This window comes from Podarcis cretensis (assembly GCF_951804945.1).
Source record: "Podarcis cretensis genome assembly, chromosome: 8".
Taxonomy (NCBI): domain Eukaryota; kingdom Metazoa; phylum Chordata; class Lepidosauria; order Squamata; family Lacertidae; genus Podarcis; species Podarcis cretensis.
This window is the reverse complement of record NC_137177.1, coordinates 7078706-7105591: the sequence shown is the minus strand read 5'-3', so window position 1 is coordinate 7105591 and position 26886 is coordinate 7078706. Positions and strand designations below refer to the sequence as shown.

The window sequence follows — 26886 nt, the reverse complement described above, 5'->3', positions numbered from 1 at the left end:
CATTGTGTTTTCCCCCTCATCCATGCACTTTTGTAAACCTTGACTGGAGAACTGCATGGCAACGTTTGGTGAAGGGGGAATGTCGACGGACGGCTGCATTTTGGTTTGTGCAGTGTTTTGGAAAGTGAGGCAGATTTGGGCAGATTTGGCTTTGAGTGCATACAGAATCCTTCGTCCATAGCTGGGGCTGATGGTGATCGGAGTCTAGAGCATAGCTGTCAACTGTCCCTTATTTGGCGGGAAACTCCCTTATCCCAGCAACGTGTCCCGCCGCTGTCCCTTATTGATGATGTCCCTTAAATTTCCCGGGTTTCAAAGGAAGCAGCTCCTCTCCCTCCCTCCCTGCCAGCCAGGGAGGAGGGAGGCTCCAACTGTGTTGCTTGGCTGCGTTGCTCACCCAATAAGGAGTCTGAGAACGACTGGGGGGTGTAGCTTGCATGCCTTGTGCCGATCAAATCAGCCACGTTGCCTGGGGACTCGCCTTTGCTCAGCACTTCCCAGCAGAGAGGTGATGGTGGTTTTCCTTGCTGCATCCCCTTTGCCGGGTTGCTGCGCTGTGGGAACCACCGCTTGAGGCTTCGTTTGGCGGCTGGCTGGGCTTTCTGCCTTTGCCTCGGAGGGGCTCAGAAGTCGAACATACCTGTGCTTGGAAAATCCCTTATTTGGGCTGCTGATCCCTTATTTTCAAATCTGTAAGTTGACAGCTATGGTCTAGAGTGTTGCGAGATGGGCTGCCGTGGTTCTACCGTCTGAGAGTAGCTTAAGATAATGGAGAAGACAATGTTGTTGTTTTTTAAGCCAGGGAGGCAAGGAGCAACTACACCCACCCACCCTTATTCCATCTGTTGTTTTAATCCATCCATTCTCACGTCTACCCAGCAGAGGGCAGCATCTGTTTTCTATTACGGAAGCTCAAAACCATAACTAACTTAGAACCTTGGAATTGTAGAGCTGGAAGGGTTCCCGGGGTCATCTAGTCCAACCCCCTCAATGAAGGAATCTCCACTAATGTATCCATGACAGATGGCCATCCAAACTCTGCTTAAAGGCCTCCAACAAAGGAGAGTCCACAACCTCCCGAGGGAGACCGTTCCCCTGTCGAACAGCTCTTCCAGTCATATCTTACAATTTGAACACATTCCAAGCCACCCAAAGGATTGTGGGAACCATGTTGTTGTTGTTTAGTCGTGTCCGCCTCTTCGTGACCCCCTGGACCAGAGCACGCCAGGCACTCCTGTCTTCCACTGCCTCCTGCAGTTTGGTCAAACTCATGCTGGCAGCTTCGAGAACACTGTCCAACCATCTTGCCTCTGTTGTCCCCTTCTCCTTGTGCCCTCCATCTTTCCCAACATCAGGGTCTTTTCCAAGGAGTCTTCTCTTCTCATGAGGTGGCCAAAGTATTGGAGCCTCAGCTTCAGGATCTGTCCTTCCAGTGAGCACTCAGGGCTACCGTAATTTCCTTAAGAATGGAGAGGTTTGGGAAGACACAAGATTTACCCACCCGGGAAGAATGGCAGATGAAAGTGATAGACTATATGGAATTGGCGGAAATGACTGGCAGAATCCGAGACCAAGGTGAAGAGTCGGTGGAAGAAGATTGGAAAAAATTTAAAGTCTATCTACAGAAACATTGTAAAATTAAGGAATGTTAGAAGGTTGTTGGAATGAAGTAATGTGGTTTTAGCAGAAATGATATAAGGATTAGGTTAAAACTGACGTCTTAATTTGTGAAAGACGTGAATAACAGTATATCAAGATAAATTATTAGGATAAAAGCAAAGTTGGAAAGGATTTGCTGAAACATCCTATTGAACTAGAATACAAAAAAGGGAGGTGTGAGGAGGTCAAGGAAATAAGCTGATGAAAAATAAGTTATGGGAAGGTTTGTTTTGTTTTTTATTCGCATTTTTCTGCGTTGTTTTTTTTCTTTTTTTCCTCTATTTTTTGTCTGTTTGTATCTATTGTGATGTATTGCTTTGTTTTTTCATGCCTAATTTAGTGTTTTCTTTTTGTAACCTCTAAAACTGGAATAAATATTATTTAAAAAGAATGGAGAGGTTTGATCTTCTTGCAGTCCATGGGACTCTCAAGAGTCTCCTCCAGCACCAGAATTCAAAAGCATCCATTCTTTGGCGATCAGCCTTCTTTATGGCCCAGCTCTCACTTCCATACATCACTACTGGGAAAACCATAGCGGGAACCGTAGTTTACCCCTAACAGAGGTTGTAATTCCCAGCACCCATCAACTAGAGCTCCCAGGATTCTTTGGCCAGGGAAGGGTATGTGGTGTGTACACAGGCTTAATTTGCTAAGTACTGTTGGAAATGTAGAAGGGGATGGAAGATTTTAAGCGCTTCATAGGAACACGGGAAGCTTCCTTATACTGAATCAGACCATGTGTCCATCTGATTCAATATTGTCTACACTGACCAACAGCAGCTTCCCAGGATTTCAGGCAGGAGTCTCTGTATCCGGAGCTGCCAGGGATTGAACCTGCAACCTTCTGCTTGCAAGAGAGTTTCTCTGCCACTCAGCTAATGGTCCTTCCTGACACCTCCAGGTGTTGTTGGGGTCCTATCAGCCTCAGCCAGCAGTAAATCCCACCGTTCAAGTTGGGAGTTAACTCTTTATTAGTAAGAACATGATCTGCACAAACTTGGTAGAAGATCACCTTAGCCCATCCAGTGCTGGTTCAAGTTGTCCCACAACATTTATTGTGGCCAAGGGACAGGGAAGGCTGGAGGAGTCCGATACCCAGAAAACAAGACACATTCTTCATTTTAGGGGTCTGTGATTCACACAACAAGTTTTTGGGAGTCAGGAGCGAGCCAACAATAAATCACACTGTGCAAGTTGGAGTTAACTCTTCATTAGCAAGAACACGATCTGCACAGACTTGGTAGAGGTCAGGCCTAATGGGCAGCATACCCTAGTAGGTCTCACCCCATGGATCAGTTGCCGAGACTGAAAACCCCTGCCTCCCCGCAGCTGTCTAGGTCCCCTCCTCTCCGGGGCTTCCCCCAAGCAATCAGAGACGGTGTCTACCTGCAGCCAACCTCTCCTCTGCCCATTTCACACCTCTTCTGGTTCTGGGAGACGAGTGGGGAGGGGAGACACCCTGGTTTCTTCACCTGCCGGACCAATCCCTGCCTTTTGCCAGCTCTTCAGCCTCTGATTCTGCACTGCTCTCTGCCACAAACTCTCTCTGCTCACTAAACTGTTACCTATTCCACTTCCAACACCACCATCTCCCAGTCAGCTCCCTCTTCTCCCACTCATCCTTGCCCCATCTCCAAGCCTTCTTCCTTTGTGGGTTCCCCAGCTGGCTCCTCTCCCCATTCCTCTGCCGTGTCCAACCCGTCTGTGGCAGGGGACTTGCCAAAAGATCAGCTCCCCAGAAAGACCATGTACCTCCATTTTTCAAAGAGGGAGGTCACTATGAGTTCAGTCCCATAGGCATCTCATTCCGTGCACAGGTGTGCTCCCCTGAGCCCAGGAGTGGGAGAAGATACAAGAGCAATGGAAATGGAGAGCAGGACACAGTGATGGGGAGGAGTTCCCCCCCCCCCTTTTTTTGTCTATTTCCAAGAAACCATTTCCTGGCACCGGGTCCTCCCAACCTGCAGATTCCTGCACAGGCAGGCCTGTTGTGCGGCACGTCTTGAACCGACGCCCCGATGTTGCAACAAACCCCTGGGCCTGGCTTTTGTGTTTTGCACAGCTAACCGGGAACAGGTGTAAGGTTGCCGGAGGGAGGGGAGGGGGGAAGGTTTGCAGCCAGATGTTTCCTCACCTGCCTCCGCCGTTCCCCACCAACCACGTGGAACGCCGAGTGAGAGATCGGAAGCAACTTGCGGGTGGAAATTGCAAATGGGAGCCAACATGGGGCGCCACTCCAGGCTGGTATTTGTGGAAGGGTTTCGGTGGGCGAATTGATGCTTTTGAATTCTGGTGCTGGAGGAGACTCTTGAGAGTCCCATGGACTGCAAGAAGATCAAACCTCTCCATTCTGAAGGAAATCAGCCCTGAGTGCTCACTGGAAGGACAGATCCTGAAGCTGAGGCTCCAATACTTTGGCCACCTCATGAGAAGAGGAGACTCCCTGGAAAAGACCCTGATGTTGGGAAAGATGGAGGGCACAAGGAGAAGGGGATGACAGAGGATGAGATGGTTGGATAGTGTTTGCGACGCTACCAGCATGAGTTTGGTCAAACTGCGGGAGGCAGTAGAAGACAGGAGTGCCTGGCATGCTCTGGTCCATGGGGTCACGAAGAGTCGGACACGACTAAACGACTAAACAACAAGAAGTCCAACTCCCTGCGATGCAGGAATCTTTTTGCCTAAATGTGGGTTTCGAACCAGCAACCCTGAGATTAAGGAGTCTCGTGCTCTACCGACTGAGCTGTCATCTACACTGGCTAGCAGCTAAGCCCTAGAAGAATACTAGAAAAAGTGTCAGGGTTTCTGTAGGACGTTATGGGACGCGTACCGAGGGTCCACCCCGAGTGTTTTGCGGGTGCAAACGGTATTTAAAGAAGACTTGCGTATAACCACACCAGGAGTGCAAATTGTGATGAATGCACAGTGAAAAAGACATCCAGCCTTCATCCTCAAACTGCAAATGTCAGATTACAAGGGCTGTGGGTGTTCTAACAGTTTCATCCATTGCTGTTGGCAATCGGAGGTCAAATTGGACCGACCTAGAGAGCAGGTGACGCAGGTGAGACCTAGAGACGCAGGTGGCGCTGTGGGTTAAAGCCTCAGCGCCTAGGACTTGCCGATCGAAAGGTCGGCGGTTCGAATCCCTGTGGCGGGGTGCGCTCCCGCTGCTCGGTCCCAGCGCCTGCCAACCTAGCAGTTCGAAAGCACCTCCGGGTGCAAGTAGATAAATAGGGACCACTTACCAGTGGGAAGGTAAACGGCGTTTCCGTGTGCGGCTCTGGCTCGCCAGAGCAGCGATGTCACGCTGGCCATGTGACCCGGAAGTGTCTCCGGACAGCGCTGGCCCCTGGCCTCTTAAGTGAGATGGGCGCACAACCCCAGAGTCTGTCAAGACTGGCCCGTACGGGCAGGGGTACCTTTACCTTTAACCCATGGATTATGGGACGCAGGTGGCGCTGTGGGTTAAAGCCTCAGCGCCTAGGGCTTGCCGATCGAAAGGTCGGCGGTTCGAATCCCTGCGGCGGGGTGCACTCCCGCTGCTCGGTCCCAGCGCCTGCCAACCTAGCAGTTCGAAAGCACCTCCGGGTGCAAGTAGATAAATAGGGACCGCTTACCAGCGGGAAGGTAAACGGCGTTTCCGTGTGCGGCTCTGGCTCGCCAGAGCAGCTTCGTCACGCTGGCCACGTGACCCGGAAGTGTCTCCGGACAGCGCTGGCCCCTGGCCTCTTAAGTGAGATGGGCGCACAACCCCAGAGTCTGTCAAGACTGGCCCGTACGGGCAGGGGTACCTTTACCTTTACCTTTAGAGAGCAAAAGGGACGCGGGTGGCACTGTGGGTTAAACCACAGAGCCTAGGACTCCGGCGGGAAGGTAAACGGTATTACCGTGCGCTGCTCTGGTTCGCCAGAAGAGGCTTAGTCATGCTGGCCACATGACCCAGAAGTTGTACTCCGACTCCCTCGGCCAATAAAGCGAGATGAGTGCCGCAACCCCAGAGTCAGCCACGACTGGACCTAATGGTCAGGGCTCCCTTTACCTTTAGAGAGCAAAAGGGGGTTGGAAAATGAGTGGCACCTGAACAGTGGCGTAGCGTGGGGGGTGCAGGGGGGGCCGGCCGCACCGGGCGCAACATTTGGGGGTTAGGGAAATCCACGGGTTAGGGGGCGCAAATCCATGGGTTAGGGGGCGCAAATTACTTACCTTGCCCCGGGTGCTGATAACCCACGCTACGCCACTGCACCTGAAGACCCCTGACTTGTGGGGGGGGGGGTGGCCAGATCAGTGTTGGAAATCCTGGAAGCCACAACCCAAGTTTGGGGCAAGTACTCTTTGGTGAGAGAACCCCGGCAGTGATTTAACATCACAAAAGCCTGCAGCAAAGAAAAGAGTGGAAATATAGGCTGTAAAAGCTTTAAAATGTGCCTTTTCCAGTGACTCTGAAAGCATTCCCTAGCACAATGACAGATCACTAGTAAGTTATAAAACGGTTTACTTACAAAACTCTATAAAGGTCAGATTCATGTGCTTTTCCTTACAGCAGTCAGAAAAAAGTTGCGCAAGCTGTGAAATGTTGCTTGGTTACAAAACAGTTCCTGAACTATTGGTATAGGAAAAACACTAGTTTCAGATTCCATTCTGGTCTGAAGCAAAAGAGGGTGGTTAAAGCCATGTGGCTGGAGCAGCTCAGAGAATTCACATATAGACTGAGTACAACAAAGGCTTAGTTGTCCATTTCCTCCCAAGGTGAGGCTGGCAGAACAGCTTACTCTATGGCATTAACCCCTTATTGCATTAATTAGACTCAAGCATGCTGGTTATATGAGACTAGTTACCCCACAATTAGGGCATGAAGAATTGGGGTCTTATACCCATCCCGCTTCTATTATAAAATCTAGTTGCTGGTGGCCAGGGTAGTAGTAGTAGTAGTAGTAGTAATAATAATAATAATAATAATAATAATAATAATAATAAATAAAGTAAAACAATCTACAAAAGTTGATTGAAATCAAACGTTTCAAGGGTGAGGCATTATTGCATCTGGGGGGGGGATAATTTTGTTTCTTTTGGGCTGCTTCCACAAAGAAAACAATTGAAGACAACCTTTCCCTTCCATTATTGAAGAGTACTTTTTGTTTCTTCAGTTAGCAGACGCTTTGATACCGCCCCACCAATATTAAAAGGCACCTTTACCAACACATTCCTAGCACGAACATTTATCGAAACATTAAATGGGTTAGAAGGCAGGCGAAGCCACTAAACGTCTTTCAGATGGATGCCAAGCTAAAGATTGCTTGAAAATCATCTTTGCCAAAAAGTTCTGGTTCCTTCAGGAGTCGGGGAAAGAAACTCATCGTTTGCTTAGGTATGGATTCAGTCGGATTGTTGTTGATTTGAGATTTTGAGTTGGCAATTCAAAAACAAAGGAGACGCCTCCGCTCTGTTCCTTTTTAATTTTATTTTTTTTAAAGACTTGTATCCCGCCACTCCCTTTCTGACAAACAGTTCTGAGCAACTGAAGGGTGTATGTCCCCCTGGCGGTGGCAGTCTATACCTTCTTAGCTGAAAGACCTGAGTTCGAATTGCTACTTGGCAATGAAGCTCATGGGGTGACTGCGTCGGCTGCTGATATCAACCTGCCTCAAAGGGTTATTGTTGTAAGGATAATATGGAAAGGGAGACGCTCATTTATGCCACCTTCATCTCCTTGGAGGAAAGTGTGGGGTGCAAACTCAATAATAAATAAAACATGGCTCGTTTAATTAAACAACATTTATAACCCACTTAATAATGAAGATCAGGAGCAAGTCTGTGAACTGAAGAGGGAAATACTCCCTTTGGAAAACGTTACGTGGCAAATGTGGCTTTCGGTATGTCAAGAAGGGTGGTCGCCTAGAGGAATAGGTTAATAGGCAATTAAGAATTATATAAAATGAATTTACAAACAATAATGATCCCAAAACAGTTAGCTACCAAGCCCTGCCCTAGGGATGGCTGCTTCCTGGTAAGAGGCAGGGAGAAGAGAAGAGAAACTCTGGCCAAGTTGTTCCCTGGCTTTGAGCCAACAATCTGCAAATTTATTACTTCGATGTTTATGTTCTTGGGCTTCAAGAGCTGCTGATGTCGAGTTTTTTGAAATCAAACAACAAAGTGAGAGTTGCAGATTACAGATCCCCGTCGCTACTCTGCAATGATCCTGAGCAGCTGAAGACTCTTGTGGAATAAACTCTGCTACAGACAGTCCCTGAACCAATATCACACCCTCCAACATCTGATCAAAATTGGGATGCTAATTTTTTTTTGGTTCCCAGCTCTTATAGGAGGCAGCTGCCTCGTGCAACAGACCAAAAAAGAGAGTCTCTTGGTCCGGTGTTCTGGTGCAAGCCAGCTGACTTGAACTGGACCAAAAAGAGATATTCTGGGATCCAATCAAAAGCTGGTATGGCTTTTGTAATTCTGGGGTTGTTGTTTAGTCATTTAGTCATGTCCGACTCTTCGTGACCCCCTGGACCAGAGCATGCCAGGCACTCCTGTCTTCCACTGCCTCCCGCAGTTTGGTCAAACTCATGCTGGTAGCTTTGAGAACACTGTCCAACCATCTCGTCATCTGCAGTCCCCTTCTCCTTGTCCCCTCCATCTTTCCCAACATCAGGGTCTTTTCCAGGGAGTCTTCTCTTCTCATGAGGTGGCCAAAATATTGGAGCCTCGAATCCCCACGACAGGGTGAGCTACTGTTGCTCGGTCCCTGCTCCTGCCAACCTAGCAGTTCGAAAGCACGTCAAAGTGCAAGTAGATAAATAGGTACCGCTCGGGCGGGAAGGTAAACGGCGTTTCCGTGCGCTGCTCTGGTTTGCCAGAAGCGGCTTAGTCGTGCTGGCTACATGACCCGGAAGCTGTACGCCGGCTCCCTCGGCCAATAAAGCGAGATGAGCGCCGCAACCCCATGGCCACGACTGGACCTAATGGTCAGGGATCCCTTTACCTTTACCTTAAAACACAAACAAACACGAATCATAACCTTATTTTTTTTTCTAATAATAATTTTTATTATTTTTTCAATTACAATCCAATAATAGCCTCATTATAACAATACCAAATTATAATACAATTTCTATTATTTTTTTTTAAATTCTTTTTATTAATTTTCACTTGAATCACCAAAAAGAAAAACAAATCAACAGTTACAACAGTTGCAAAAAACACCAAAACACAAAAAGAAAACTAAATAAATATCTAAACATAACATGAATCATAACCTTATTAAAATTACACTTATTGGCATTGTTAAGTGACTTCCTCACTTCCCCTTGGTTGAATTTCCATGCATATCCTTATAAAGGCTTACCAAATCATAATTCTTATAAACCTAACTTAGTCCATTAACATCCTTATATCTTTTCAATTCGAAATTGTACATGTTAAACATCACATAACTTATATAACAAAAGGTGGGCTTTTTAGCCGCCATATGCTCCAAAAGCTAAGCATTTAGGGACACAAAACGCAAGGGGCTTCTGTTTCAAAAGTGCACACGTTCTGTTATTTAAGCCACACCGGAAAAAAATACTGAAACACTCCAAATCATTTCCCAATGTACGTGCAGACAAAATAGCAGATCTATCTGCGCTGATTGTCGCAATGCATTCTGAATTATTATTATTATACAAGGACACACTCCTTCTAAGATTATATTATTGGAGAAGTAATAATAATAATAATAATAATAATAATAATAATAATAACAACAACAACAGACAGATGCCAAAACACACCTTTGGAGGCAGAAATATTGCAAGGAATTTGACCCTTGCTTTCAATAGGTGACCACCACATCTTTCCATACCTTACTAGCTCACATCTTTTTAACCAAAACTACTTTCCGAATGTTTTTAACGGAAACTGTTTTCAGAACGTTTTTTAACAGCTTTAGCTGTTTTTAACCGTCGCTATTTTTAGAATGGCTTAAAATGTTTTAGAATTTGTTTTTTTAATGTGGATGCATTTGCTACTCCTGGTCTCCTTGGGGAGGAAGGGCAGGATAGAAATTCAAGGAATAAATAAACCCGCACCACGTATTTAAAGCAATCTCGGGGCACCTCAACAGCCGTGGCTGCCCACTCCACCCCTAAGAGGAGAATCGTGGGAACTTTAGTTTCCTCAGGCTGCTAGAAACCTCCCTTAAGAACTTTCAGCATCCGGAACAAACTACAGTTTCCAGAACCCATTGAGGTGAAGCCATGTGATTGTTCAAAGTGGCCTAAGAACACTTTAAATGTATGGCATAGGTGTGATCCTGCAGGAGCCAGCCAGCCGATGCCAGCCACTGCTCATTTCTTATTAAACTGTCTGCATTGAGCCAATCAGACCCATAAAACATGTGACGAACTTGCTAGATAAGGCCAATGGTCCGTCTAGTCCAGCGTCCTGTGCCAACCAGCTACCTGTGGGGAATAATGTTCTCCCCTTATATACTCCAACTTGGATGAAATAAACAAAAGCATGTACATATCCCAGACCCTCCAAGTGTCCCTATTTTCCAGGGACATCCCTGATTTAGAGAAGCCGTCCCGGTTTCTGCTTTGATCCCAGAATGTCCCATTTTTCCTTAGGATGTCCCTATTTTCACTGGAGAAATGTTGGAGGATATGGAGCTATCTGACCCCTGAGCCGTCTGAAGACAATCCTGTACAGTGGTACCTCGGGTTAAGTACTTAAATCGTTCCGGAGGTCCGTTCTTAACCTGAAACTGTTCTTAACCTGAAGCACCACTTTAGCTAATGGGGCCTCCTGCTGCCGCCGCGCCGCTGGAGCACGATTTCTGTTCTCATCCTGAAGCAAAGTTCTTAACCCGAGGTCCTATTTCTGGGTTAGCGGAGTCTGTAACCTGAAGTGTATGTAACCTGAAGCGCATGTAACCCGAGGTATCACTGTATCAGTGTATAAGGAAGTTTTTAAATTGTTTTTAATGCTTTAATTTTTTATATATATATTGGAAGCTGCCCAGAGTGGCTGGGGCAATCCAGTACGATGTGCAAGGAATAGGAAAGTTATCATTATGAAATGGGACGTCCCTATTTTCATCGGAGAAGTGTTGGAGGGTATGCAGTTCAGCTTCATGGGATATCCAGAAGTCCTAAGTGTCATGATGAGAGCAGGAGAAAAAGCTTTTCTTTATCCTCTCAGAGCCATGCATCATTTCACAAACTTCTATCATGGCTCAGTTGGTCAAGCATGAGGCTCTTAATCTTAGGGTTGTGGGTTCGAGTTCCGCCTTGGGCAAAAGATCCCTGCATTGCAGTGGTTTGGTCTAGATCAGGGGTCAGAAACCTTTTTCAGTCGTGGGCCGGTCCACTGTCCCTCAGACCATGTGGGGGGCTGGACTAGATTTTGAAGGGGAAAAAATGAACGGATTCCTAAGCCCCACAAACAACTCAGAGATGCATTTTAAATAAAAGGACACATTCTGCTCATGTAAAAATATGCTGATTCCCAGACCGTCTGTGGGCTGGATTGAGAAGGCGATTGGGCCGGATCTGACCCCCGGGCCTTAGGTTGCCTACCCATGGTCTAGATGATCCCCAGTCTCTCTTCCAACTCTGCAAATCTATGATTCTGTGTCGCGTTTTCTCCAGACAGAAAAAACCGTGCCATGCATAAAGTTCTATCACAGCTCAGTCAGTAGAGCTTGAGGCTCCTAATTTCTGGGTCGTGGGTTTGAGTCCTAGGTAAAGATAAAGGGACCCCTGACCATTAGGTCCAGTCGTGACTGACTCTGGGGTTGCGGCGCTCATCTCACTTTATTGGCCGAGGGAGCCAGTGTACAGCTTCCGGATCATGTGGCCAGCATGACTAAGCCGCTTCTGGCAAACCAGAGCAGCACACGGAAACACCGTTTACCTTCCCGCCGGAGAGGTACCTATTTATCTACTTGCACTTTGATGTGCTTTCGAACTGCTAGGTTGGCAGGAGCAGGGACCGAGCAACGGGAGCTCACCCCGTCGCAGGGATTCGAACCGCCGACCTTCCGATCGGCAAGTCCTAGGCTCTGTGGTTTAACCCACAGCGCCGCCCGCGTCAAAATCGCATTTGGATAGAAACTGTTTCTCAGGCGGCTAGTCCTAGTCTTTATAACCCTGTACCTTCTTCCAGAAGGCAGAAGCTGAAAGAGATCATTTCCGGGGTGCGCACTATCCTGCGCTATCTCTGCAGCTTTCTTATAGCACCTGGTTGGCAGGAGCAGGGACTGAGCAATGGGAGCTCAGATTCGAACCGCCGACCTTCTGATCGGCAAGCCCTAGGCTCTGTGGTTTAACCCACAGCGCCACCCGTGTCCCGGGTTCGAGTCCTACCTCGGGCAAAAAAATAATCCTGCATTGCAGAAGGTTGGTATACCCTAGGCCAGTGTTTCCCACCCTTGGGCCTCCAGCTGTTTTTGAACTACAATTTCCATCATCCCTGACCACTGGTCTTGCTAGCTAGGGATGATGGGAGTTGTAGTCCAAAAACAGCTGGAGGCCCAAGGTTGGGAAACATTGCTCTAGATGACTTTTGGGGTACTCTCCAAGTCTTTCGATTCCATGTCGCCTTGGAAAAAAACTCAACCCCAACGCTGCAAACTTTCTGCCTAGCCTCCATATGGGAAGAGAGGCGGGTCTGTTCCCTCCGCAGGGGGCGTGGCGCCTCCCCAGCTGTTCTGGGTCCACGTGGTTTGGACCACCTTAGGGGAAAGTGCAAGGACATGCGGCGCGCAGGGGAGGCGGAGGTAGGGCTGGCACCCCCGCCGCTTTATAAAACCTCCATGCAGCGCGCCCGCGGCGTCCAGTGGCCCCCGCCGAGGAGAGGGCGAGCCCGGCAGCCCCGATCGGCCCCACCATGCGCTGTGCGCGCCCCCGGACGCGCCTCGTCCCGGAGCTGCTGCTGTTGTGGCTACTGGCTGTGGCGGCGGTGACCCCTTTTCGTTTGGACACCTCGCCGGTAAGGGGGATCATTTTTTGGGGGGTGGGGGGGGGGAAGCAAGGCAACAGAGCGATGGGGAAGGTTGTGGGGTGTCTGTCTGTCTGTCTGTGCGTTTTTGGAGACAGGGGAGATCGGCGCATGGGGCTTGTTCCAGAACCAAAAGTCGTGCGTAAAGTTTGGAGGAAGGTTTCAGAAAGTTTGGAGGAAGGTTTCAGAAAGCCGCGGCTTCAGAAATACAGCGGGACTTCGGGTTACAGACGCTTCAGGTTACAGACGCTTCAGGTTACAGACTCCCCTAACCCAGAAATAGTACCTCGGGTTAAGAACTTCGCTTCAGGATGAGAACAGAAATCGCGCAGCGGCAGCGGGAAACCCCATTAGCTAAAGTGGTGCTTCATGGTTAAGAACAGTTTCAGGTTAAGAACGGACCTCCAGAATGAATGAAGTTCTTAACCCGAGGTACCACTGTACCAATCTGGGGTAAAAAAGAGACAAAAATGGTATTATTACTATTAAGCGCTATAGTGGGATTTAAGGGTGTGGGGTTTTTTTGGGGTTTTTTTTTTTAGGGGGCATGCACTGACCTTGAGTGAAAAATGCACTCATCCTCTTGCTTATATTGTTAGAATCAGAGATCTGTAGAGTTGAAAGGGACACCCGAAGATCCTCTAGACCAACCCCCTTCAATACAAGTATCTCAACACGTGGTCCACCATCCAATTTGAAACCATACCGGGCCCTGCTTAGCTCTGCAAATGTGCTAGACAATTTCATTGCTGCACCCCTATTATTTAACTTAGTAGTTGCCTAACACAGGGGGAAGTCTCTGGGCAATTCACCATCAAGCAAATGGTTTGCTGGTCCTCTTCCTTATATTATCACCGTTCATAATGCTATTATTGAATTTATTAGTTGCCTAACACAGGGGAGTCTCTAGGCGGCTTGCAGTGAAGCGAAAGGTTCACGGGACCTCTTACTTGTATTACTATTATTCGTAATATTAATGTTGTTATTGTAAGTTTAAGAGCACGCAAAACGGCTCAGAACAGCAGCTGTCGATATCTAACAAAGAAATGCACTTAAACCGACAACATCCTAACTGTCGGATTGGGGTGGGGGGAATTTATCAGCAACTGAGATCGACATCTTCCTGATTTTGGCTCTGTGGCAGATAGGACGCGGATTCATGAAGTTTTGGATGCCACAGCACCTGAAATGTCAAACGTGGGTGTTTTATTTTTAAAAAAGAGAACTTACGGCGATCAATGCTTGGCACGACATTTGGTTTATTTTGGCTTAACTCCAGTTTACAATCCACAAGCTACAGAACCCCTAATGCAAAGTGTTTTTGCTCTCTGCAAATCTTTCCTTCCCAGAAGCCGCAGAAAGCCGTAGAGCTAACATTTTACTTTTATAATATGTACACATACACTTAGGAAGATTCTCACACTGTGTCTGGAAAGCCAGAATGCCTGACGAAACAAAGCAGTTGTGTCCTGATTTTATTTTTTATTTCTCTTCTGAAATTCGCACATTCATTTTGGTGGCGCAGAACTCCTTTCTGGAGACTTCCTCTAATTGCCTCCAGTCAAGTAGTTTTTGTAAAATCTGGTTTGGAGCTTGACGTCCGCTGAGGGTTGCAACTTTGGTGGTTTATCCCAACTGGCCAAAAATCACTTTGCAAGCATGAGCTGCTCTTGTATTGGCTTGGTTCTGACAGCAAGAGCTTAACTCGCCTCCTCTTAGCAGGAGGGCTGAGGTTTTGGCGTTCCTTAGCTTCCCGAGACCACAGACACCCGAAGAATGAATGTCCCTTTTGAGAAGTCGAAGATGATCTTGTAGAAAAGGCGGGCAGCGGTTTGGACTCAGGGGGTACAATCGTGTCAATACAGCAGACTTTTACTGCCTGGGCTCAGCAGTTTTGCACCTTCGTTTGTTAGCAGGTCTCTCGAACAGCTGTGGGGCAGGCAGAAATCCACCAGGTACAGCTTTTGCTTGTCCTTGCTTTTCCATGGTATTTGGGTCAGTCTGACTTCTCCTCAGCCTTGGGCTCTGATAAGGCTGAGGCTTTCCAAAGGGCTCTGGAGTTAAGATTGCGGTCATCACCCTTGGACTGCATCCCCTGAAATTGATTTGGCACAGTTATTTATTGATTTCCTACATTTATAGGCCATCTTTTTCTCAAAGTGGTGTACCTGGTACTCCCCTTCCCTATTTGATCCACACAACAACCCTCTGAGGTAGATGTAATATAGTAAAGGTAAAGGGACCCCTGACCATTAGATCCAGTCGTGGCCGACTCTGGGGTTGCGGCGCTCGTCTCGCTTTATTGGCCGAAGGAGCCAGCGTACAGCTTCCGGGTCATGTGGCCAGCATGACTAAGCCGCTTCTGGCGAACCAGAGCAGCGCATGGAAACGCCGTTTACCTTCCTGCCACAGCGATACCTATTTATCTACTTGCACTTTGATGTGCTTTCGAACTACTAGGTGGGCAAGAGCAGGGACCGAGCAACGGGAGCTCACCCTGTTGTGGGGATTCGAACCGCCAACCTTCTGATCAATTGTAAAAGCAGATGTGTAGCATAAAACGCATTAAAACAGGTTTATTAAAAAAAACTGGTGTTTTCTTCGTTTAAAAACATTTTCTTCCATTTATTTCCCACCTTTTGCTCTTTTTATTATTATATTTATCTCTCACCTTTCCTCCGATGAACTCAAGGTGGTGTTTGTGGTTCTGCACCTCCCAGACAACAACCTTGCGAAGTAGGTTAGGCTGTGACTGGCCGAAAGTCACCCCATACATACCTTCCAAATGTCCCTATTTTCCAGGGATGCCCCTGATTTAGAGAAGCTGTCCCGGTTTCTGATTTGATCCCAGAATGTCCCATTTTCCCTTAGGACGTCCCTATTTTCATTGGAGAAATGTTGGATGGTACGGAGTTATCCGACCCCTGAGCCGTCTGAAGGCAGTCCTGTATAGGAGAGTTTTTAAAAAAATGCTTAATGTTTTATAATGCGTCGGTTATAAATAGTAATAATATCATTATGGAATGGGGCCTCCCTATTTTCATCGGAGAAATGTTGGAGGGTATGCTCAGGAGCTTTGTGGCTGAATTCCCCTTACAGTTTTTATTATTATTCTAAAATCATAGAATTGTAGAGTTTGAAGGGACCTGGGGGTCATCTAGTCCAACACACTGCAATGCAGAAATCGTCGCCAGCATTAACAAATACGTCAGTACAGTGGTGCCCCGCAAGACGAATGCCTCGCAAGACGGAAAACCCGATAGACGAAAGGGTTTTCCGTTTTGGAAGTGCTTTGCAAAACGAATTTCCTATGGGCTTGCTTCGCAAGACGAAAATGTCTTGCGAGTTCCTGCAGTTCCCCCCCCCCCCGCCCTTTTTCTAAGCCGCTAAGCCGCTTATCAGCTGATCCGCTAAGCCGCTTATCAGCTGATCCGCTAAGCCGCTTAACAGCTGATCCGCTAAGCCGCTTATCAGCTGATCCGCTAAGCCGCTAAGCCGCTTATCAGCTGATCCGCTAAGCCGCTTATCAGCTGATCCGCTAAGCCGCTTAACAGCTGATCCGCTAAGCCGCTTAACAGCTGATCCGCTAAGCCGCTTATCAGCTGATCCGCTAAGCCGCTAAGCCGCTTATCAGCTGATCCGCTAAGCCGCTAATAGTGCTAATCCGCTAAGACGCTAATGGGCTTGCTTCGCAAGACGAAAAAACCGCAAGACGAAGAGACTCGCGGAATGGATTCTTTTCGTCTTGTGAGGCACCACTGTACTGCATTGACAAAAACATACCCGCATTCCTAAACGTTGAAGAGGCACTTATAGTTATGTTATGTGTAGATTTGAACCCTGATCTCACAGGCCCTAGTACAGTGTTCTAACCACTACACCACAGAACCTCTGACAGCCACCTATCCAGGCCCAGGCCTTCTTAGCCCCTGCAAGGTGAGGGCCTCCGGTGGCCTTAAGGCCACACCTTGCAGCTAATGGTTTATCAATGGCTATCGGCCACAACGTCTGTATCGAACCTCCACGGTCAGGAGCAGTTTACCACTAAATGCTGGCTGCTGGGAGAAGCAGTGGGGGAGGACTATTCTTTCAACACCTACATGGTGAGCTTCCTAGGGGCACCCTTTTGCTTACTGCTATTACTTCTTTTTATAATGTACATAAAACAGAGAGAGAGACCCACTCGGCTAGGTGAGGAGCAAGTTGCTGGTCCTCATGGATCTTTAACCTGACCCAGCAGGCCTGTTCTCAGGTTCTTAGGCAAGCGTGAGGGATTTCTGGCCCTCCAGATGTTGTCAAACTACAGTTCCCATCATCCCTGGCTGTTGGTTGTGCTTGCAGGGGCTGATGGGAGTTGTAGTCCAGTGTGGCAGGGAAAGATTTGGCAATCGGGGCAACAATGATTATTCCTTCGCCGTGTTTATCTGGGCATCCGTAGACAAAGACAACAGGCTTCGCTCGCCTGTTTACATGTGCCAAGGACATGGTGACATTTCATTCCTGCGTGTGCCAAGGCCGATTCACAACTTTAAATCTGATGCAGTTGTCTTCTGCTGCTCTGTTTACAAAGTTCTGACCTTATTGGATGGGCAGCTGACCTCTTGCAAAGCTCGTGCTGCTTGCATCAGCTGACGGAGCAGCTGAGCTCTTGCAAGGCGCTCTACTTTGATTTTCCCTGATGTGCCTTTGGCCTGAAACTCTGTCCCACCTCCCCAGAACCCACTATGGCCTCTCCACTGCTCTCCTAATCCTTTCATAGAATTGCAGAGTCGGAAGGGACCATGAGGCTCATCAAATCCAGCCCCACTGCGATGCAGGGATCTTTTGCTCAACATGGGGCTTGAACCCACAACCCAGAGATCCCACTATGCCACTCTGAATCTCTCCTCCTCGACCCTTTCTTGCCCTTCTGAAAAAAACCACCCAACTCATTTGGGCATATCCTTCCCATTAGCCTTGCCTTCTCTCTCCTCCTCCTCCCCGCAGCGTTGAAATGTAGCTTATAAGGGTTGTGGCTAAGCTCTGTCCGACTCAGAGTAGATCCATTGGAATGAATGGGTCTACTCTGCATACAACTCTAAGCTTGTGAGAGCGGAGACCTCCTCCACCACTTTTGCCTTTCCATCAAGGATAACGCAATGTTAATAATCGTCGAGTTTTGCTGCAAAGGAAGCCTGTTATGTATTGAAGTTTCAGTTCTGTTCTGTCCTGTGAATAAACAAGAGCTGTTTGAAGAATCGCTGTGTCGTCTGATATGTTCACCCACAACTGAACACTGGCGACGAGGATGGGATGGATGGACAACAGAGCACAGCCAGATGCAGCCGCCCTCTGAGCAGAGCTGAATCACTGAGCTGAAACACCGAGCAAAATCACCGAACAGAACCAATTCAGAGCTGACCATTCTGGCTAGAGCACTGAGTTCCATCCATCGCCCTCCACGCCGGCATCGGAATCATGGCTTCACTTGTGCCTCTACCGCCGTTTGCGCCAGCCTCTGAATCATGGGACTCCTACCTTGCTCGGTTTGACTGCTACCTCCAAGCCAACGAGCTGACGCAAGTATCACAGGAGCGTAAGCGGGGCCTATTCCTCTGTGGGCCTGAGGTGTTTGAGACGGCCCGAGCATTGGTTGCGCTTGTAGCAGTCCAGGCAACACCGTGGGACACGATTCAAGAGAAGCTCCGCAACCACTACGCGCCAAAGCCGTCCAAGATTGCTGCCCGCCATGCGTTCTACCACCGGAACCAGGCAGAGGGGGAGTCAATTAACAACTACACCACCGCCCTGCGACAGGCTGCAATGCACTGCGAGTTCCGAGACTTAGATGATGCCCTGATGGATCGAATCGTCTGCGGGGTCCGGGACATCCATCTGCAATGGCGTCTCCTCGCCAAGCCAGACCTCACGCTACAGAAAGCCATTGAGGAGGCCGTGGCCTCGGAAGCTGCTGAACTCTCCGCCCAGGAAATCTGCAAGGCCAGTAGCCCATATTTAAAAGACTATGTTCACTGGACAAACTGCACATGTAAAGCTGTATGGTGAATAGGGTCAATTTATATGCTTATGTTCCTTACGGAAACCAATAAGGGTATTGCTGTATGGAATGGAACCACTATGATTGTAACTAATGCCTTATCTCGGTGGGGAGGGGTGTTATGTATTGAAGTTTTGGTTCTGTTCTGGCCTGTGAATAAACACGAGCTGTTTGAAGAATCGCTGTGTCGTCTGATATGTTCACCCACAACTTCACAAAGCCCAAAGCATTACTTAGGAAATGACACCATTGTCCCACTCGCCTCCTTAGTTTTTGGTGGGAGAAAGAGGGCACTTGATGGTTGTCTAGCAACCACCAGCTGGCTTTTTTATCCCGCACAACTTGTTCTAGGCCAGGAAGAATGTTTGGCTGATTCCCTCTGTTGGAGCACTTTTTTCACATGAAGAAGGTTCCAGGTTCGAGCCCCAGCGTCTCCTGTTAGGGGTGGGAACATCCCCTGCCTGGAACTATGGAGAAATGCTACCAGTCCGTGTGGACATTACTGAGCTGGGTGAACCAATGGGCTGACTCAGTGTAAGGGAGCTTGCTATGTTTCTATAGCCTTGGCAGCCATCTTGTTTAGGAGAACCACAACCCCCATAACACTCAAATTGCACCAGGGAACACAACTTTCTCAACACCATACAACCCTCCCGTTAGGAGAGCCCAGCTTGATGGGGGTGTATATTCAAATACCCGCCCCCTTCATGGTTGTGAAGCGCCCTGAGATCTGCGGATGAGGGGCAGTATACAAATTTAATAAATTATTATTATTATTATTATTATTATTATTATTATTATTATTATTATTATTAAAATTTGTATACTACCCTATACCCGTACATCGCAAAATAAAATGACAATACCACAAAATACAAAACAAAAAAAAGACAATCCAGTAAACGGAACATTGTGTATCTGTTTATGAAGATGATTAGCAATATCTGAATGATTTTTTTGGGGGGGTGGGACAGATCTTTGCTCCTCTGACCACATTTCATTCTCTTCAGACCCAGCTTCCTTCAGAGGAGCCTAGGCTGCGGCAAAAACTCACATAATACACTGTACATTTAAAGCACTTTGAACAGTCACGGTTTCTCCTGAAGAGTCTTGGGAGCTGTAGTTTTTTTAAAGGGCGCTGAGAGTGCTTAAAGGTAAAGGTAAAGGTACCCCTGCCCGTACGGGCCAGTCTTGACAGACTCTGGGGTTGTGCGCCCATCTCACTTAAGAGGCCAGGGGCCAGCGCTGTCCGGAGACACTTCTGGGTCACGTGGCCAGCGTGACATCGCTGCTCTGGCGAGCCAGAGCCGCACACGGAAACGCTGTTTACCTTCCCGCTGGTAAGCGGTCCCTATTTATCTACTTGCACCTGGAGGTGCTTTCGAACTGCTAGGTTGGCAGGCGCTGGGACCGAGCAGCGGGAGCGCACCCCGCCGCAGGGATTCGAACCGCCGACCTTTCGATCGGCAAGCCCTAGGCGCTGAGGCTTTAACCCACAGCGCCACCTGCGTCCCTATTGCCCTCCCAGAGCTACAATTCCCAGAGCGGTTTAACCGCCATTCTGTCTTCCCAGAGAATTGTAGCTCTGTGAGGGGAGCGGGAAGGGGCAACTCTGGGCGCCCTTGCCAAACTACAACTCCCAAAATTACTTGGGGGGAGGCTGCTACTGTTTAAAGTCACAGTGCTTTAAAAGCAAGGTGCGAACGTGGGCACCGTCCAACCCCGTTCGAGCAGGCAGAGGAGAGCGGCTCCCAGGCAGAATGGCTTTTTGGAGATTAGTTTACAGCCCCTTGCTGCTGTCCTGCAGACCAAGTGCCCAAGTCGTATGCCTCATCTCCACCCCGCAGACACGAGCCAGGAACTGATCCAGAAGTCCCCCTCCTTTAAAATTTGGGTTGGGGTGATTCCCATTAAATCGACCCGCCCTGTGCAGGCCCCGAGATGTTATCTCTTCCCAACCCTCCACCTGTCACGTCCGAGCGAGGTGCGGGGACGAGAGGGCTATCGATCTGTGGGTCCTGCTGGCTGGCTGGCTTTCCAGCTGACTAATACTGATCTTTTTTTAAGTCCCCGGAGAGGTGATGACATCAGTCCCCGAGGGGCTTGGCCCTGCCAGGGCAGAGTAAAATTAGCTCCTGCAGGCAACCACCGGGAACTAAATATGGATGTCGGTCGTTCCCCATCTGGCAGCCGCGGGACGGCCTGTGTTTCACAGCATGTGAAAGCGTGACCTATTCCTGAGGCAGGAGGACACACGGTTGGCCCGAGAGGACGAGCCTGGATTTGGAAGGGCTCCCGGACCAAGGAGACCAGTGGTGGCTGCATCTTCCACAGCACCCTGGTGGGGATGTAGAGGAGAACCCTGGCAGCGCAATGGTCCTCTTTTGCCCGGTGGGGAGCGTCAGGGAAGACCTCTGAATTCCAGCTGCTGGGGATTCAGAAGTAGGGAAAGCAGTGTAAGGTAATTTAAAAAAATTGGGAAATGATATGTTTTAAGTTGTGGGCGAACATAGCAGACGACACAGCGATTTCTCCAGAGCAGCTCTTTACTTGCAAGCTGGACAGAACTGAACAGCAAACAGCTCAGCCGGCCTGCTTTTATAGGCAGCCGGCTGTCAACATTGTAGCAACAACAACCCAGAGTTTCCCGCCTAAAATAACTGACGTGGACCTGAGTGAAAACTATCTACAGACCTGAGTGAAAACTATCTACAGTATTCCCCTGCTGGCCCAGGGTGAAACTTCACTACATAACAATATACAACGAATTGAAGAAAATGTTCCATTTAACATTTGTTAAAAAAACCCGGGGCATTTTTGTTGGGGATTGTAGGGAAAGACCTGCCGAAAAAGTTGAAAAGCATCTTCATGTATGCCACAACGGTCACGAAAGTTCTGGTTGCACAAGGATGGAAGACTGAAGAAACCCCAACTAAGGAATCATGGCAAGAAAAATTGATGGACTATGCAGAACTGGCAAAACTGACATATAAGCTATGGGACAAGGATAACTGTGGCTTTAAGGATGAATGGGAACCCTTTACAAAGTATCTGAAGACACAACAAAGCGAACTGGACTCCTTGGCAGGTTTTGAATAAACATTGACAAACTTTTTATTGATAATAATCAGCTAAATAGTTTGAGGATCTATACAACTTTGTAACATGCAGAAAACAGCATTTTTAGAAAAATCAAAGACTGGAACTGAGGGAAGTCGAGGGGTGGGTGGGTTTTGTTGGAGGGGGGGAGGGAGGAAAAATGTGGGGGGAAACAAGGATGATATGTTTTTGCATAATATGTCTTGTTATAATTTTGAATTAAAAAAAAGAAAGTAGTGTTGAGCTTGGATGCTGTTGTCGTTCTTCCCATTGGGGCATCAGTGACAGAAGCGAGCCAGCAATAAATCACAGTGAGTGACCTGGAGTTAACTCTTTAGTAGCAAACACAGGAGGGGACGCAGGTGGCGCTGTGGGTTAAAGCCTCAGCGCCTAGGACTTGCCGATTGAAAGGTCGGCGGTTCGAATCCCTGCGGCGGGGTGCGCTCCCGCTGCTCGGTCCCAGCGCCTGCCAACCTAGCAGTTCGAAAGCACCTCCGGGTGCAAGTAGATAAATAGGGACCGCTTACCAGCGGGAAGGTAAACGGCGTTTCCGTGTGCGGCTCTGGCTCGCCAGAGCAGCTTTGTCACGCTGGCCACGTGACCCGGAAGTGTCTCCGGACAGCGCTGGCCCCTGGCCTCTTAAGTGAGATGGGCGCACAACTCCAGAGTCTGTCAAGACTGGCCCGTACAGGCAGGGGTACCTTTACCTTTTAGCAAACACAGGAGGGTCAGGCCCAAGGAGCACAGTAACTGATCTCCAGCCGGTCTTGCTTCCATGAAGCAGTTGCTGAGGCTGAAGGTCCCTGTCTCTCCCCGCAGCTGCTGAAGTCTCCTCATCTTCAGGATTTACCCCCAAGCAATCAGAGACTGCACCTGCATGCAGCCAATCTCTCCTTTGCCTTTTCATGCCTCTCTTGGTCCTTGGGAGACAGGGAAGGAGGGGAGCTTGATGCACCAGGAGGGGAAGACACCCATTGCTTTTTACTCATCTCTGCCTCTTGGCCTTCCTCCTCTCTGCTTCCGGACTTCATAGAATCATAGAATCATAGAGTTGGAAAAGACCACAAGGGCCATCGAGTCCAACCCCCTGCCAAGCAGGAAACACCATCAGAGCACTCCTGACATATGGTTGTCAAGCCTCTGCTTAAAGACCTCCAAAGAAGGAGACTCCACCACACTCCTTGGCAGCAAATTCCACTGTCAAACAGCTCTTACTGTCAGGAAGTTCTTCCTAATGTTTAGGTGGAATCTTTTCTTGTAGTTTGGATCCATTGCTCCGTGTCCGCTTCTCTGGAGCAGCAGAAAACAACCTTTCTCCCTCCTCTATGTGACAGACATCCTTTTATATATTTGAACATGGCTATCATATCACCCCTTAACCTCCTCTTCTCCAGGCTAAACATGCCCAGCTCCCTAAGCCGTTCCTCATAAGGCATCGTTTCCAGGCCTTTGACCATTTTGGTTGCCCTCCTCTGGACACGTTCCAGTTTGTCAGTGTCCTTCTTGAACTGTGGTGCCCAGAACTGGACACAGTACTCCAGGTGAGGTCTGACCAGAGCAGAATACAGTGGCACTATTACTTCCCTTGATCTAGATGCTATACTCCTATTGATGCAGCCCAGAATTGCATTGGCTTTTTTAGCTGCCGCGTCACACTGTTGGCTCATGTCAAGTTTGTGGTCAACCAAGACTCCTAAATCCTTTTCACATGTACTGCTCTCAAGCCATGTGTCACCCATCTTGTATTTGTGCCTCTCATTTTTTTTGCCCAAGTGCAATACTTTACATTTCTCCCTATTAAAATTCATCTTGTTTGTTTTGGCCCAGTTCTCTAATCTGTCAAGGTCGTTTTGAAGTGTGATCCTGTCCTCTGGGGTGTTAGCCACCCCTTGCACATATGGCAACCCTAGACCTGTTACCGTATTTTTTGCTCTATAAGACTCACTTTTCCCCTCCTAAAAAGTAAGGGGAAATGTGTGTGCGTCTTATGCAGCGAATGCAGGCTGCACAGCTATCCCAGAAGCAAGAACAGCAAGAGGGATTGCTGCTTTCACTGCGCAGCGATCCCTCTTGCTGTTCTGACTTCTGAGATTCAGAATATTTTTTCCCTTGTTTTCCTCCTCCAAAAACTAGGTGAGTCTTGTGGTCTGGTGCGTCTTATAGAGCGAAAAATACGGTACCTTCTCAGCTTCTGACACCTCCTATTTCCAGGCTACTCCCTCTTCTGACCTGTAATTGTCCCCCCATCACTCCATGGTCTCTGAGCCTTCTTCCCCTGGGGGCTCCACAGCCAACCCCTCCCATCGCTCCTCTGCATCCAGCCATTCCCTGACACGTGGGACTTTGAGGTTAAAAGTCTCATGCTCTACCAACTTAAACTCCCTCTCCCAGTCTCAGCATAAGTAGCATCGCAGGTGAGATTCACTGGTATGAGACAGCTGTAAGTGCACAGGGCACGGAAGTCCCTATTTTTACGTTTCCGAGCACAATTCAAAGTGTTGGTGTTGATCTTTAAAGCCCTAAACGGCCTCGGCCCAGAATATCTGAAGGAGCGTCTCCACCTCCATCGTTCTGCCCGGACACTGAGGTCCAGCGCCGAGGGCCTTCTGGCGGTTCCCTCGTTGCGAGAAGCAAAGTTACAGGGAACCAGGCAGAGGGTCTTCTTGGTGGTGGCGCCCGCCCTGTGGAACGCCCTCCCACCAGATGTCAAAGAGCTAAACAACTACCTGACATTCAGAACACATCTGAAGGCAGCCCTGTTCAGGGAAGTTTTTAATGTGTGACATCTTAGTGTATGCTTGGTCTTTTGTTGGAAGCCGCCCCAGAATGGCTAGGGAAACCCAGCCAGATGGGCGGGGTAAAGTAAAGGTAAAGGGTCCCCTGACCGTTAGGTCCAGTCGTGGCCAACTCTGGGGTTGTGGCACTCATCTCGCTTTATTGGCTGAGGGAGCCGGCGTCCAGCTTCCGGGTCATGTGGCCAGCATGACTAAGCCGCTTCTGGCGAACCAGAGCAGTGCACGGAAACGCCGTTTACCTTCCCGCCGGAGCGGTACCTATTTATCTACTTGCACTTTGACGTGCTTTCGAACTGCTAGGTTGGCAGGAGCAGGGACCGAGCAATGGGAGCTGACCCCGTCACGGGGATTCGAACCGCCGACCTTCTGATTGGCAAGTCCTAGGCTCTGTGGTTTAACCCACAGTGCCACCCGTGTCCCTATGGGCAGGGTACAAATAAAAAATTATTATTATTATTAATAATAATAATAATAATAATAATAATAATAATAATACTTTTAAGGCAGGTTTACCCATTGTGGTGCTCTCTACATATCGCAGGACTACAACTCCCATCATCCCTGACCGCTGGCTTGGCTAGCTCGAAGGATCTGTTCAGTTTTTGACAGGCAATGTCAAAACTGTGGACTGAGCTATCCTATTCGAGGTCTCCTGTTCAGACAGTAATGCGTACACTTTGGAAACCCATGTTTTTTTGTGTGGAGGGGTATCCTGGCAGTTCAGCCAAGTGGAACCCTGGTCTTCTGCCCCCAAAGTCCCAAACACAAAGCCCTCTCTCCAGCAGCTGGAATTCAGAAGCGATTTCAGAAGCAATCTCACCGCGCCGATGCCATTCTTTTAAGATCATTTTGTCGTAGTAGTAGTAGTAATAATAATAATAATAATAATAATTTATTTATACACCGTCCATCTGGCTGCATTTCCCCAGCCACTCTGGGCGGCTTCCAACAAAGTATTAAAATACAGTAGTCTGTTAAACATTAAAAGCTTCCCTAAACAGGGCTGCCTTCAGATGTCTTCTAAAAGTCTGGTATTTGTTTTTCTCTTTGACATCTGGTGGGAGGGCGTTCCACAGGGCAGGTGCCACCACCGAGAAGGCCCTCTGCCTGGTTCCCTGTAACTTGGCTTCTCGCAGCGAGGGAACCGCCAGAAGGCCCTCGGCACTGGACCTCAGTGTCTGGGCAGAACGATGGGGGTGGAGACGCTCCTTCAGGTAAGCACAAACGGAAAAGTAACAAAGAAGTCTGGCGATTTGCGGCCTCTCGCCTGAACCAGGTTTCCCTCCTGTTCGTTTCCAGACTTGAGCTCCCTTTTGTGGGGCGAGGAGAAGAGAGTTTCTTTAGGCGGAGAATTTCGTGTAGGAATTTGGCAGCTCTGCCAAATCCTTCGTAAATATATTTTTTTAAAAAGGAGCAAACCCCAGGCAGCCAAAAAATGAAATAGAAAAGGAGTAGAGAAGGAGGTGTAAGGACACGTCTAAAAGAAAGCTGGTTTTTCGTTCCAAGTTCCCATCATCAGAGGAAGCAGAGAGCGCCTAAGGGTTGCACACCTGTGTTGAGGAAGGGGGGGGGCAAGTCACCCGCTGATTTCTGCTACTTGGCACTGTTTCTGTGGGAAATTTCGTTCTTCAGGACTGAGTTGGACACTACTTAGTTTTGGGGGTGAGGGGTGGGGAAGAAATTTGATCCATTTCGCACCTGAACCTGAACCGGAAGCTAACCTGCGCGCTTCGAAACAATGCAAAAAGCGAAACGCGGGCCTCTCTCGGAAATTCGTCCTTCTCCAAGGTTTGCAGTTCAGCCCTCTAGCTGGGTCCCCAGATGTTGTTGGACTACAACTCCCATCATCCCTGAGCTCTGGCCTTGCTAGCTAGGGGTGATGGGAGTTGTAGTTCAACAACATCTGGGGACCCACAAGTTGAGAAAGGCTGCGTAGGCAAACTAAGGCCTGTGGGCCAGATCCGGCCCAATCGCCTTCTAAATCCAGCCCACGGACAGTCTGAGAATCAGCATGTTTTTACATGAGTAGAATGTGTCCTTTTATTTAAAACACATCTCTGGGTTATTTGTGGGGCATAGGAATTTGTTCATTTTTCCTTCTTCAAAATATAGTCCGGCCCCCCACAAGGTCTGAGGGACAGTGGACCGGCCCCATTCTGAAAAAGTTTGCCGTCCCCTGCGTCTAGGCAGATTGTGTGTAAAAAAAGAGGGAGGGAGCATTTGTTAGAGTAAAGTGTGCATAGAAATGCACACATTACTGGAAAATAGGACACAACTTTGCATTACCCTTGGGAAAAATTGCTCTGTAGAAAG

At 48.5% G+C, this 26886-nt stretch overlaps 1 protein-coding gene and 1 long non-coding RNA gene across 4 annotated transcripts in view; one reads left to right on the top strand and one right to left on the bottom strand.

Annotated features, from left to right (window-relative positions):
• Positions 1-12408: 12408 nt before the first annotated feature.
• LOC307221223 (SPARC-related modular calcium-binding protein 1-like) overlaps positions 12409-26886 on the top strand; it is a 70126-nt gene continuing 55648 nt past the window's right edge. Inside the window, exon 1 of one of the 2 annotated variants that reach the window (XM_079985609.1) lies at positions 12409-12633. In XM_079985609.1, the coding sequence (XP_079841735.1) occupies positions 12532-12633 (102 nt within the window). In that variant the 5' untranslated portion in view covers positions 12409-12531. The remainder of the gene's footprint in view (positions 12634-26886) is intronic. The other variant, XM_079985610.1, reaches the window with a different exon arrangement.
• Positions 13882-15606, bottom strand: LOC307221417. 2 transcript variants are annotated; one of them, XR_013841388.1, is made up of 2 exons: positions 15421-15606; positions 13882-14737 (listed from the first exon to the last, which is right to left on the bottom strand). It is a non-coding gene; the product is annotated as an uncharacterized lncRNA (long non-coding RNA). The 2 variants fall into 2 exon arrangements; XR_013841389.1 differs by lacking the exon at positions 15421-15606 and adding an exon at positions 15314-15394.